The 13765-nt window shown below is 32.2% G+C and overlaps 2 protein-coding genes across 5 annotated transcripts; one reads left to right on the top strand and one right to left on the bottom strand.

Annotated features, from left to right (window-relative positions):
- Positions 1 to 501: 501 nt before the first annotated feature.
- LOC112801495 (uncharacterized) lies at positions 502 to 3015 on the bottom strand. 4 transcript variants are annotated; one of them, XM_025844261.3, is made up of 8 exons: positions 2889 to 3015; positions 2601 to 2770; positions 2468 to 2507; positions 2294 to 2351; positions 2103 to 2197; positions 1886 to 1989; positions 1453 to 1581; positions 502 to 1357 (listed from the first exon to the last, which is right to left on the bottom strand). In XM_025844261.3, the coding sequence occupies exons 2-8, from the start codon at positions 2738 to 2740 to the stop codon at positions 739 to 741; spliced, it is 1185 nt and encodes a 394-aa protein (XP_025700046.1). In that variant the 5' UTR covers positions 2741 to 2770; positions 2889 to 3015; the 3' UTR covers positions 502 to 738. The 4 variants fall into 4 exon arrangements, with proteins under 4 accessions (XP_025700046.1, XP_025700045.1, XP_025700047.1 ...); XM_025844260.2 differs by lacking the exon at positions 2889 to 3015 and having other exon boundaries at positions 2601 to 2872; XM_025844262.3 differs by lacking the exon at positions 2889 to 3015 and having other exon boundaries at positions 1468 to 1581; positions 2601 to 2866.
- Positions 3016 to 5677: 2662 nt separating this feature from the next.
- Positions 5678 to 6816, top strand: LOC112801494 (thaumatin-like protein). Its single transcript, XM_025844259.2, has one exon. It carries the CDS (start codon positions 5863 to 5865, stop codon positions 6535 to 6537), a length of 675 nt encoding a protein of 224 aa, XP_025700044.1. The 5' UTR covers positions 5678 to 5862; the 3' UTR covers positions 6538 to 6816.
- The last annotated feature ends 6949 nt before the right edge of the window (positions 6817 to 13765 follow it).

Below are 13765 nucleotides of genomic sequence, written 5' to 3'. Positions count from 1 at the left end.
AACAAACATAATACGATGTCTCAGTCTCCCAATCTTTATCCCAATACTTCAGAATAAACATTACCTAATAGTTTGTTATGTGTAATACATAAAATCTAAGGTCCTTGCCCGTAAGCCGGAAGCTAACCTAGGACCTTGAATTGGCCACAAACATGTTGAAACATCAATCACTCTTCAACTGCGCATCATTGGTTGACGAAAATACACTTGTACCAATTATACTATTGTTATGCATCCAGTAAATTAAATTAAACTGTTATTATCTAACAAATATAATTATATTGTGTTTGTTCAGAAGGATATAATACCATTGTCCGTCAACTAAACGAGATAATCTCGTCTTTCAATGGATTGTGCCTTTTGTTTCTTCCATTATTTTCTTTCAAAAAACGTTTCGTTTTGCTTTTTTTTTTTATCATTATTTAAGGGGAAGGCGGCGGAAAAACGTAGCCAGTGATGAGATAGAGAAACAGGAAAATGGCTAAAATGGGACAAGCATAATGGATCATAGCGCGTGTTCTCTCTTTCATATAAGGTGAAGCCCAACAAGAAAAGCTGCGAAGTAAAGAACAAAAGTTTAGGCCCGGATATCGGCAATTCAAGCACGTGCAAGTCTCCTTTGACCAAAGAAAAAGGAAGGTTCAACTCTCTATGAACCAAAAAGGGTAACTCCCTTTCGGTAAACCTTGGGAAAGGTTACATTTACATGGCAACATTACAACTTCCAAGCATATTCTATCATTCCATGTATCCTTCTAGAGATTTAGCTATGGCTTTAGTGTTTGGTGTAGTAATAATGGATGGAATAAACTCCCGGCTCAATTTTAAATTTCGTAAACTAATAACACGTTCGTCTTCAGGAGTTTGGGCACACTCAGCCTTGGTGGGAGTTCGTTTCCTAATAATAGAAGGAATATTCTCATAGGTCATGGCTAAGCTTCTTAGTACACGTTCTGGACTTTGTTCAAATATTGTGCGAGTATCTCTGCTGTCATTATTGTCCCCACATCCTATGTCGTTACTCATGTCATCTGCATTATGGCACGTACTGCTGATTTTGTTGTTGCTTCCATTTCCAACTTGGTCTCTCTTGGCATCTGAGGAAGAAACTTTCTGTCGTTTGGGAGATTTACTGGGCTTTTGAAGAACCAAGTGTGTTGGGAAGTTGTCAACCCTGTGCTTCGAATCCATTTCATTGAAACTATGGCTATCTACTTTAACTGAAACATGAGCTGGAACTATTGGAGATGTGCGAAAACTGGAAGTAGCAACATTTAGGTCAAACCCAAGATGTGAAGATGCATCCCCTTTCTTTTTCATTGAGCGGTTCCAATGATTTTTAATGGCGTTGTCAGACCTGATTCACCCAAGGACAAAAACAGTGAGAATCCAGGTCTTAAATATTAAGGCATGTTTTGAAAATTGAAACATGTAATGTCAGATAAGTAATACCTTCCAGGAAGATACCTTGCAATCACTGCCCACTTACTACCATATATTTGGTGATAGTGAGCAAGTGCCAATTCCTCTTCCTCCCTCCATGCATCTTTCTTTATAGCTGGATCAAGATTATTGTGCCACCTGAAATTAAAGTTGATAACTTGTTAGTTCATCTAATGCATCATATTTTACAGTAACATGCATGCATACAAGGATCTGCCCAATAATTTTTTGTCAATACAAAAACCTAAGTTATGTAAAACATGTATACAACATAATGCAACCAACTCAAAATATCCCCTTAATGAGTCATCTAGAGTTAGACACAAATCACAGAAATCTTACAATTAGGCAGATGTATTACATAAATTAAGAAAACAGCACAAATCCACAATATGAATAAAAATGGACAAATTATACAACAAAATAAGGTCTAATCGGCTACCTCTCTCGGCATTGCTTCCCAATTCGACCCGGTAAGAATTTTGCAATTTCGGCCCATCTCTTCAAACCATACTTTCTTACTAGCTCAGTGAGGCGATCATCCTCCTAACAAGTTGAATGCACAAGAAGACCGCAATAACGATCAACATCTCCACTAACAGAAATGAGTACAATTCAAAATTCACCAACAGTAGAAAGTAGTAACATAGAAAGTGCACCTCCTTTGTCCAATAACCCTTCACAAGATCAGGATCCAAAACTTTCTGCCAGCGATGTAAGCATTGGGCTTCAGTTCGCCCTGAAAGATACGCAGCTGCAAAAGACCAATTTTAAATATTTAACTAACTATGCATTTTAATTTCAAACTGGAGGAGCATATTCCTTTAATATTAAAATCACTGTGACATACCTATTTTCTTCCAATTCCTAGCTTCATGCTTCTTGACTATCTGAATCAAAAGGTTGTCCTGTTTGTCAGAAACAGGCAGATCGTTAAGTATCGGAAGAATACCGAAGAAGAATTGCAGAGACATAGAGTACTTCAAAAATGAGAATAATATAAGGAGTGAAATGAGTCAAGTACCTCTTCCTCCGACCAGCGTCTAGCTTCAGCCTTGCTACTCCTTTTTTTTGGGGGGGGGGGGGGGGGAAGTAAGCAATTATTTATTTATTGTTATATTGAGATGAACAGAGAGGCATAGAGCAAAGTAGCTTACCCTGAAACAGGGGTGGATTTCAGAAGAGTGGCATCACAGTTGCAATTTGAAGAAGAAAGGCATAAATGGACTCCATCTCCTTCAGATGAATCAAATTCAAAACTCAACTCCTCGAGCTCCGTCTCAACCTCCAACATCATATCACACTTTTTTGGTAAATCACATCCAATCTGCAGACATAAAACGATTAATACTGAGACAAGTGATAGTGACTAGTGAGAGTAGTGGAATATGAAACGAAACAAAGAGCGGTTTTAACTGCCACTCATTTCACTGTTAAGTACGCACAAGCAGCTTGCCTTGGAAGCCAAAGAGTGACACTGAAGACTGACGGAAGCTTCTTTTCTTTTATTTCTTTAAAAATTTATTATTATTGGAAAATTGGAACGGCTTCCCCCGCACTCTTGTGTTTTTTTTTCCCCTAAAGTCAGAGGCTTTCTTCGCAAACCTATTCTGGATATATTATGCTGTTTGGGCCTCAGTGTCATTGAGATAATGTAAGCCCATTACCATAACCCATCCTCCTTATTATGGGCCTCCATAATGAGACCGAAATATATCTTCCCCGCAAAGTTATGAACTTATGGTGAACACAGTAAATATTCGATCGAAAATAAAACGGAGAACTTAATTCATTTTTAATATAATATATGCTAATATTTTAATTATTAAAAAATGTTTTTCTATGAATAGTAGCCGAAATTTCTAAATTACACTCAAGGAGAAACTATTAAAAGTGTGTTTAATAAATACGTTTGAGAGGACAAAAATATGTTTAAAATCTTTTTTATAGTTGTTTTTGTTGTTTGGTAACTTTTTTACGTTAAGAGTAGAAGTGATTTTGTATCTTAAAAATATATTCACTTGAAGCAAAAAATTATAATTTTTGCATTCGTATTTTTATATGACTAACATGTATTTACGTTTACTAGTTCCATAAGAATTCAAATTTGTTTTAAATTATTTTAAATATTTTAATTTTTTTATCATTTTTACTACTTTTTTCATATTTTTATTTTTATTTTTATTATGATTTTGTTATAATATGAATTATTGATCTTATTAAAAACGAACAAAATAAATAGAAAAACAAATCAAACATGTAACAATAGAATTATAAGTAATAAAATTTTACGATCCAAAATAATACTAAATAAAAAATACTAAAAGTACTCAAAAATTTATAAAATATTTTTTTGTTTGACATTGTAAAATTGATTATTATAATTCTTGTGCATTGTGTATTATTCTAATTTTTTATAATATATATTATTGTTTCTATTAAAAATGATAAATTAAATAAAAAATTAACTATAAATAATAATAAAAATATAACTAATAAAAAATTAAAATCTAAAATCATAATAAAAATAAATTTATTGAGAATACTTAAAAAAATACTAAAAATATATTATTTATATCTTATTTTAATTTAACAAGTAAATATTAATTTTTATTATAAAAGTACTTAAAGAGTTGTCTATTTATATATATTATTTTTAATTTAATAAATAAATATTAATTTATATTATAATAGTAAAAAATTATAACATATTAAAATAGAATACTATAAAAAAATAATATAAAAATATGTTAAAAGAAGTATAAAAAAATTAAATATACTTAAAAAAATAACATTATAATTTAATATTATGTCTTTTAGTAATTAATTAATTGTGTATTTAAAAATAATTTTAATTAATATTATTCAAACAATATTTATTCTATTTAAATTAATTTCATATTGATACAAATTCATTTCTACTTAAAATTAATTTTACAAAATCACTTTTCTTTCTAATTCCAATTTACAAACGCCAACAAACACCAATTTAAACATGCACTAACTAATCAAAATCCAACCATTCCCAAGACTAGAAGGATCTTTAAAAACTAACCGTTCAATACGAATGAATTACGAAGGTTTATAATAAAAATTCAAGACTTTCGGCAATACTGTGCACAATTGACTTTAAACAAATGAAATGAGTTATATTCAACATTTGTTTTTCTTCAACTCCTCCTAGGATTAAAAATATGACTTCTGAGTTGTGACTTTGAGTTTTCATTTTTAATTCCTTTTTTTTTTTCACCGTCTTTCCATAAATTAATTTATTAATTCAATGAAAATGAAAACAACGTTGCCTCGCGTCATACTAGACCCTGTCCAACCATTACGTGTTCCGTATGAATTCAACTTTGTTGCGACCTGGTCCAATGTTGAAAAAAAAAAAGCAATATGTATCTCTGGCATAATTCTTTTTAATAGAAATATTATTAGTTCAAATTTGTTTTCTAATTAATTCATGATATACAGAATATATTCAAAAATTTCATCCCTAAAATTCGATCTCAGCTTCTGTGATTTTTTGCATCTCTTATTTTTGTATTTTACTGAATGTTAATAAGAGGAGTCCAAAACTTTCTTATGCAACTTATATACGCGTTTTCTATTGACTCTAATGTTAGTTTATTACATTAATAAGTTGATCATGCATAGATATAGCAAGTTATCAAAATAATTACATAGATATAGGTTGCTTAAATTGACGCGTTACCATGTGGTCATCGCTCTTAATTCACGTAGGCCTAATGTACACGTCAATGAAAACTCAATAACATATCCGTTTTCTATTTATCAATGTCACCATTTGAGACAGTATAATTGAAATTAATTAACAAAGAAAATGCAATAAGAGACATTCTTCAAAACCAAAAGAGAGATGAGAAAAAAAAATAACTCTAATAGTAAGGATTAACTAACCGATTTTCTAACAACAAGACCTGATCTAAGCTATAGTTATTTAGATTATTTAAACTTTATGTTCTGAATTCATGCTTAGCATCCTATCTAGCAAAAGGTGAACTCGAACGGGGATTAAAGATTAGTTAGCCTCTAGCTAATGAATGCTAAAGAATTTGTACTCTTATTCACCCAAAGACAAAGTAATCAGTTTTTCCAAAATCACGGCACAAAGCACGTTTTCCATTAATTAACGTGACTGTTTTTGCCAAGCTACCTACAATAGTTATTTTGATCATATAGATTTTCCAAACAGTTGACTTGTCTTCATATCAATGTGTATATCATATATCTACCAAGAATGACATCACCAGAGATCATTGTTTTTTTAAAAAGTCCAACCGTGCGAAGGTTCCTTCTTCAGTATAACAAAGCTGAATAATCTCCCATCCACTTCATTTTTATATATATCCAACCCTCAAACAACTCCTTCAATTTTCACCAAACTAAAAAACACAAATGGCACTTACGAAAAATCTCTCCGCTTTTTTTGTGATCGCCCTAACCTGTTTGGCTGCAGCCCAAGCAGCAACACTCAACATCACAAACAGCTGCAATTACACAGTTTGGGCAGCTGCGGTGCCCGGCGGAGGCCAAAGACTCGACCCCAATCAAACGTGGACTCTCAACGTGACAAGCGGAACGTCGGGGGCACGTCTTTGGGGCCGAACCAACTGCACCTTCGACAGCGCAGGTAATGGGACGTGTTTAACTGGTGACTGTAAAGGCGTCCTGGAGTGCGATTCATTCGGCACGGCACCCAACACGCTTGTGGAGTACGCGCTTAACCAATATAACAATCTGGACTTCTACGACGTCTCGGTGGTTGACGGTTTCAATATTCCTCTTTCGTTCACTCCGTTAACGAATAACTGCACGCGATCCGTAAACTGCACAGCAAACATCAACGATGAATGCCCGTCTCAGCTGAAAGCTCCAGGTGGTTGTAACAACCCTTGCACGGTTTTCAAGACCAGCGAGTATTGTTGTATGAACACCACGTGTGGGCCCACTGATTATTCAAAGTTCTTCAAGACGAGGTGCCCTGATGTGTTTAGCTACCCTAAGGATGATGTAACCAGCACTTTCACTTGCCCTGGAGGAACCGATTATAGTCTTGTATTTTGTCCTTAGAATTCCTCTTCTTTTTCTTGTGATCTTCTATTTTATTTTATTTTATTGTTTTTATTCTACCATGATTTTTATGTCTAGGTTGCTATATATACCTGCAGCCAAATAACAGGGTTCTTGATTGTAATAAGGTTTATGAGCACATGTGTAGTATGTGCCCTCTTCTTTTTTCCTGAAATAAGCGAGAGATCTCACGCAAATTCTATAGATATGGCTGCTTGTTTATCCATACATGTATACTCAAAAGTAAAAATTAATTATAATTATTTGTTTTTTTTAAAATACCATTAGTACGTTAAAATTAACTATTAAAATCAGCTATTAATATATTTATATATAAATTTATGTAATTTAATTTATTTTTAATATATATTTTTATTTTAACATGTATTTTATATATATTGTAACTCATTTTTATAACTAATTTTAGCATACATATAATATAATAGTTTATTTTATATTTAATTAGAATGAGTCTTTTTTAAGTTCCATTACGGAATCTTGGATGTATGTCTTTGTTGTATTTTTAGTGTTGTCAATCTTCATGGCTTTCTTAGCAAAAGAATAAAAGAAGATGTAGGCATGTTTTTCGTATGTATTTTCAACTTGATTATTAATTATTAATAATTTGATTATTTAACCGATAATTTTATTTAAAAATATTATTTATATATCAAAAATATATATAATTTATTTTATTTTTAATATAAATTTTATATTTTAATATTATTTTATATTAATAATTTATTTTAATATACATCTAATATAATTATTTTATTTATATTGATATTTAATACTATCATTAGAACTTTCTTGTAGGTCATTGTTTAAGTATTAAATTTGGGATTTGGAAAAATAAAAAAGAAACCTTCTTCCCTGTAGGTTGATCTTTGAACTTCAGACATATAGCCTCAAAGACAAATATTTCCTTCTTATATGTTCTCATCCTCTTATCATCAATTAGAGTACTCACCCTGAGAAAATGGCTAGACATGGTTAGATTTATTAGCTTATTTATAGAAAAAATTTATTAGTAATCTATTTTCAGTTAGATTTAATAATTGAATAAACTCAACGATATAAATATTGTCCATAATTATTTATTGATAAATTATCCATTGCTAATTACCAATAGATATTTTTTTGGTGATACGGTCATATTTATTCCTTAGTAAATCTAATGTAAGAATATATATCTTTATATTTGTGTGGTTAATTAAAGTAATTTAATTTATCATATATTATTATATTGTGTTATGAGTTAGTCTCGTATTGTTCAAGTCATGAAAGTTCTCCTTCTCTTATTAGTATAAATATGTATATATACCCTTTTTGTTTATGAATTTGAGTTGATTGAGTTATATATTAAGGGTTTGTTTGAGTGAGTATTTAAGAAAATATCTTTTTTGAGTGATCATTTTTTAAAAGATCTTATAAAAAAAAGTAAAAGTAATTTTATATTTGGATATCTCATGCAAAAAAGATCTTTTTATTTATCAATTATATTTGGGTATAACAATATAAAAGTACTTTTTATTTATTTATTACATAAAAAATATTTTTTAAAGAAAAAAGATCTTTTAAAAAAATATGTAAATTGTATCTTTTCAAAAAAGATATTTTTTATTTTATTCTTTTAGTTTTACTACTAAAAATTTGCTAAACACGCTAAAAAATAAAAAAATCTTTTTTTATTGAAAAAATATTTTTTTTATCAAGATAATGACACCCAAACAAACACTAAATAAATTGTGTGTTTATTTTTCTCTAGTCTCTTTAAAAGTAAGAGGTGCATTTTTGGCTTAGCCTAGTATTTGCAGAATTTCAGGTAACATTGGTGATTATCATTAGTAGGGCCTTCCTATCATTATTATCACTAATTAGAGCGAGACCGCGTATTACGCGGAGAGCTAGATTATTTATATTATATAGTATATTTTAATAAATATTATATTATAAATATTTTACAAAATATATCATTTTAAGATTTTGAATTTATTTATTTTTAAAAAAGATATAAATTATTTATATTAGAGTGGTACAAAATTACATCTTTATTTTTTTATTTTTGATTTGTATAGATTACTACACTTTGTCTTTTCATGCATTTCTTTTGTAAATAATTAAAAAAAATGAATGAATGAGAATGAAAAACATATAAAAATGTTATATTAAATTGAATTTTTTGACAATTGGTATGAAAGATTAAGAAATGAAGAGTAGTAAGAGTTTTAATATGTATAAGTTGTAGAAATTTTTTTTGGTTGCCCACGGTATCCCCCAACCTGACAGGTCAAAGACTAATCCGTCGCGGATCGGAACTCTATTTAAGGGTCTGCCGCTGGCCAATGAGTTGCTACATGCACAAGGTGGGGTTTGAACTCCCGACACTTGCTTAAGCGAACGAGTGAGCTGACCACTCGACCAACCCAAATTGGCTATATAAGTTGTAGAATTTGAATATTTGTAACTGAAATTTTTTATAATTATTATTATGACAATTTTTAATGTATGTTTATTGCATTTAATTAGTACTTGATGTTTCAATTGAATAATAGATAAGAGTTTTTTGTTTTAATTTTTTTAAAATATTTTACTAAATGATAATGGGTTGATTTTCATCTTTTGCCAAGTCATTAGAATTGCTGACGTGGGATCATAGCAAAGAAAAGAAGGTTTAAATTCATTGTGGAGAAAGTTGGTATCAGCTTTTATATATTATAAATAGATAGATTGGTGCATTCCCATCATCATTGTGCATCATCATCATAAAACATCAACATTATTGTATAGTAATAAAAGATGGCTCCAAAGCGTATAACTATTCAAGAGATTGAAATGAAAAAATTACACCATCAAGTTAAGAAATTACAAGAGCAACTTACAAAATATAAAGATGTTTAAAATAATAAATAAATATATTGATGTATCAACGGTTGATTTTGTGTCACTAGAATTTGTACTTATTCTTCAGATAATTACCATATTTTTATACAACTGTAATGTAGGACATTCCGTTAATTATTTAACGTTGACCCATGATAAGACTACATTAAAACTAAATAAAATTTTTTTAAATTTAAATAAGACACTTTAAATTTTTAAGACTAAAACAGAATTATGTCCAAATACAAAAGAGATATTCTATGATACTGACAGAAGAAAAATAATATATTTACCAAGTGAATAAAAATTTCAAATAAAAATTATAATTTGATATCCAATTAACCACGAAAAAAACCTATTAGTATTTTGAGCATAGATGAAAAAATGAGAAAAAACTATTAAAAAGGAGAAATTTTTCAATAATGTTGGTGTAATACATTTTATTTTCTTGAAATAGAAAGCTAAATAAATGTTGTTATGATAAATTAAAATACTAAAAATAAATAAATTTATTTTTTGGTAAAAAAAAATAAAATTTGTAAATACAATAAAAAAATTTTAATTAAATAAAAACCTACAAAAAATACTCCAAAGTCCAAACCAAAAATTTATACAAAAGTATAATAAATTAATAATACATTAAAAAAATCAAATTCTTCAAGCGTTCAGTGCAAATAGTCAAGTTAATTAATCTTATAATTATCCTTGTTTAATCTCACATAGGTCTTCACAAAAAAAAATCCTTACATATGAGAAGGGGACAGGAACCAAAAATTAAGGTTTAATTACTTTGTTAGTCTCTATAATTTTGCAAAATTTTTAATTAGGTTTCTATACTTTTTTTCTTTTAATTGAGTCTCTGCACCATTTTTTTTTCAATTAGGTCTCTTTTGGTAGTAATTAGTTTAATTGGATAGGGACCCAACTAAAAAAAAAATTAGTGCAGGGACTCAAATAAAAAGAAAAAAGTATAGAGACTCAATTGAAAAAAAATTAGTGTAAGAACTCAATTAAAAAAAAATATAAAAACTTAATTAAAAATTTTGCAAAAGTATAGAAACCAACAGAATAATTAAACCAAAAATTAATTTAAAAAATTGTGACATGAACAATAAAAGACGAACCACGCATCACTTTTTAAACAAAACACGTATAATTTTTAGAGAAAAGGACAAATCGGTTCCTAACCTTTTTTTCGGAAGACATTTTCGTCCTCGATGATTGAAAAATACAATGATGTCCCTAACCGTTCAAAATTATGGACAAATATATCCCCCCGTTAAAAACGAACCGTTAGCCCCATCGGAAAATGCTGAGGTGGCTCCCGTGGCAGTGATGTGGACGTAACGGAGTGACACGTTGGCAAGACATTCTGAAAATAGGACATATTAGTCTCCAGCATCCAAAACGACGCCGTTTCTCCCCTACTCCTTCAAACCCAATTTAATTTCCATATGCAATACCCATAACACCCATGTTCTCTCCTTTGAATTACTAAAAACCTAAGAAGATCAACTATCAAAGTCCCCCCTGTTTCTCCCTCCAAAAATTACACTACGTGGAAGAGCTATCGGTCCATCGTGAAGTTGCTGTGGGAGGCCAAGAAGGAGGTTTTCGTTGAGGTCGTACTTGTTGTCTTCCTTAGAAGGTAAGATCGTGTTGCTTATCGTTTAAGTTTTGGTTATTGTAGTGCAAACAAAGGGTAAATGCAGTGTGTGTGCATGTTGAGAGTGTGGAAAACAGGAGTGTAATGTAATGAAAAAACTTTTTTGAAAACGTTGGGGGTAGGATTAGTAGGAGGGATTATGTTAGGGCAAAGGGGTTTGGTTCGTAATTTTGGTAACTGTTTCTGGACTGATAGGTTGTTGATCATTGGTTGATTTCAGATGGTTGACGTTTTTGTGGTGCCGATTTTTCACCATGGAGGTAAGTTTGTCCGAAGGATTGATGGAGCCTTGGTTTATGAAAATGGGAAGGAAGAGAGGTTCCCTGAGATGGACCTGGATTTTATCAACTTTGAAGACCTTGTTACGTTGTTCAAGGGTTTGGGATACCAATCATACAAGGAAGTATACTGGTATGATCCTACAAGTAGCTACCTTCAGTCGGGTTTGAACAAGTTAAATGGGGATGCTGCGATAAATGCAATGCGAGATAGCATATCGAAGAACCAAAATAATTCTGAGTTCCATATATACTTTGATCATGGAGTAGATGTCCCTAAGGTTGTTGAAGATGCTGGAAGGAATGGTGATGGGGCAGTGGATGTGGATGAGATATTAGAGGAAGTGAAGACATCCTCTTCATCAGATGACGGATACGAAAACATGAAGGATGTGCTCTACAAACCTCCACCAGCTGGAGTGGAGACCTCTAGTACTGAGAGTGACAGTAATGGCGAGGTTGCTAGTTGTAAGAGAAAAAGAAATACGAAGGGTAGAAAAAAGATAGTAACCCCGAAGAAGCCAGTTGCAAGGAGGCAATGATCAAAGGGAAAGTCTAAGGTTGAACAGAAGAGGGTTCATAATAGGACCAGGGTGAATGTAAGAGGAGAAAATAGTGCAGGGGATAATGTTGGTGCTTAGGGGGCTGATGGGCCGAATGATCAAGGAGGTGGTGGTGGTAATCCTGGTGTGCAGCCAGATAAAGCAGGGGCAAGGGGATTCTAAATTAGTGAATTACCATCAGAAATGGAAGAAATCATATTGAGTATCAGTTCGAGGAGTTGCATACACCCATTTCATCTGATGATGAAGGTAGCAGAAGGAGATTTCCTGAGTTTGATTATGACTATGCTCACGCTGAGGGGAGATTTGATTTAAGAACCAGATTTGCTACTGTTGAAAGATTTAAGGAGGTCGTAAAGGATTTCTTCATTGATAAGGGGAGGGAGCTGAAGTGGATAAAGAACGACAAGGAGAGGGTAAAGGTAGGTTGCAAGGATGAGGAGTGTCCATTCCTAATTCATTTGTCCTATAACAAAATCTTGCAGTGTTATCAAGTAAAGACATATGTGCAAGAACATACTTGTGCAAGGGATTTAGGAAGCAATGCAATTGACCAGCATTGGCTTAGCAAGAAGATTAAAAAGAGGATGGCAACCCAACCCCACATGAACATGAAGGAGGCAACTGAATTTCTAAGGGAGGAGTTTTCATTATGCCCACACCCTAAGATGGTGTACAGAGCAGTAGTGGAGGCTAGGGAGAAGATCATGGACAATGAAAGGGATCAATACAAAAGGAGCATGGACTACTGTGAGTAGATTCTGATAAGCAATCCAGGTTCGACGGCCAGGTTGGAGCTTATGCAAATTCCAGAATCACCTCCTGTTTTCGATAAATTATACATATGCTTAGATGCTTGTAAGAAAGGGTTCAAGGATGGGTGTAGAACTTTGTTGCACCTAGATGGTTGTTTTTGAAAACGTACTACATGGGTTGGCTTCTAGCAGCAGTTGCGCAAGATGCCAACAATCAGTTCTACGTTGTTGCCTATGGAGTTGTGAGGGCTGAGACCAAAGATGCTTGGAAATGGTTCCTGACTAATCTTCAGGAAGACATAAGTGACAGTGCCAGTTATGGGTGGACCTTCATATCCGACCAACAAAAGGTAAGCTATAATTTTGATTAATAAATAAGTTTGGTTTCACATATAACTGATTTAATTTGATATATCATTCTTTAATGTCCTCGTATGTTGCAGGGTTTACTGCCTGCTAAAGGAGGTTATGCCACATGCAAAGCTCCGCAATTGCGTGATGCACATGTGGAAGAATTTCATTAATTACTTCAAAGACTGGTACATTAGAGAGGTTGTGTGGGAGTGTACTAGATGCACTACTGTTGCAGAATTCAAGGAATCTATGGACAAGCTGAAGCAAGTAAACCATGGGGCTTGGAAATACCTCAGCAAATTCCCACCAGAAACTTGGGTTAAGGCATATTTCTCTCATGCGTCCAAGATTGATAACCTCACAAATAATATGTGTGAGATTTTTAATGTAAAGATAGTTAAGTACCGTACCAAGCCCATCCTCACCATGTGTGAAGAAATCAGGTGTTACCTGATGAGGAGGATGGTGAATCACAAACGATTCCTGGACAACCACACTAAAAAGCTAGCACCAGTACAGCAAAAGAGGATGGAGAGGCTAGTCAATCTGAGCACTAAGTGGATGGCTGAGTGGGTCACCAAAGAAAAAGGTTTGAGGTGAGCCGCAAAGCAAGCAAGGTGGATGTGGATCTAATTAAGTACACTTGCTCGTGCAACAAATGGCAACTTACTGGTAACCTCTGTACTTTGTAGTTAGAATGATTCATGAATTGTTGTGTTATGTTGAACA

This window comes from Arachis hypogaea, chromosome 5 (assembly GCF_003086295.3).
Source record: "Arachis hypogaea cultivar Tifrunner chromosome 5, arahy.Tifrunner.gnm2.J5K5, whole genome shotgun sequence".
Taxonomy (NCBI): domain Eukaryota; kingdom Viridiplantae; phylum Streptophyta; class Magnoliopsida; order Fabales; family Fabaceae; genus Arachis; species Arachis hypogaea.
The sequence above is the reverse complement of the archived record's forward strand: the minus strand, read 5'-3'. Positions and strand labels throughout refer to the sequence as shown.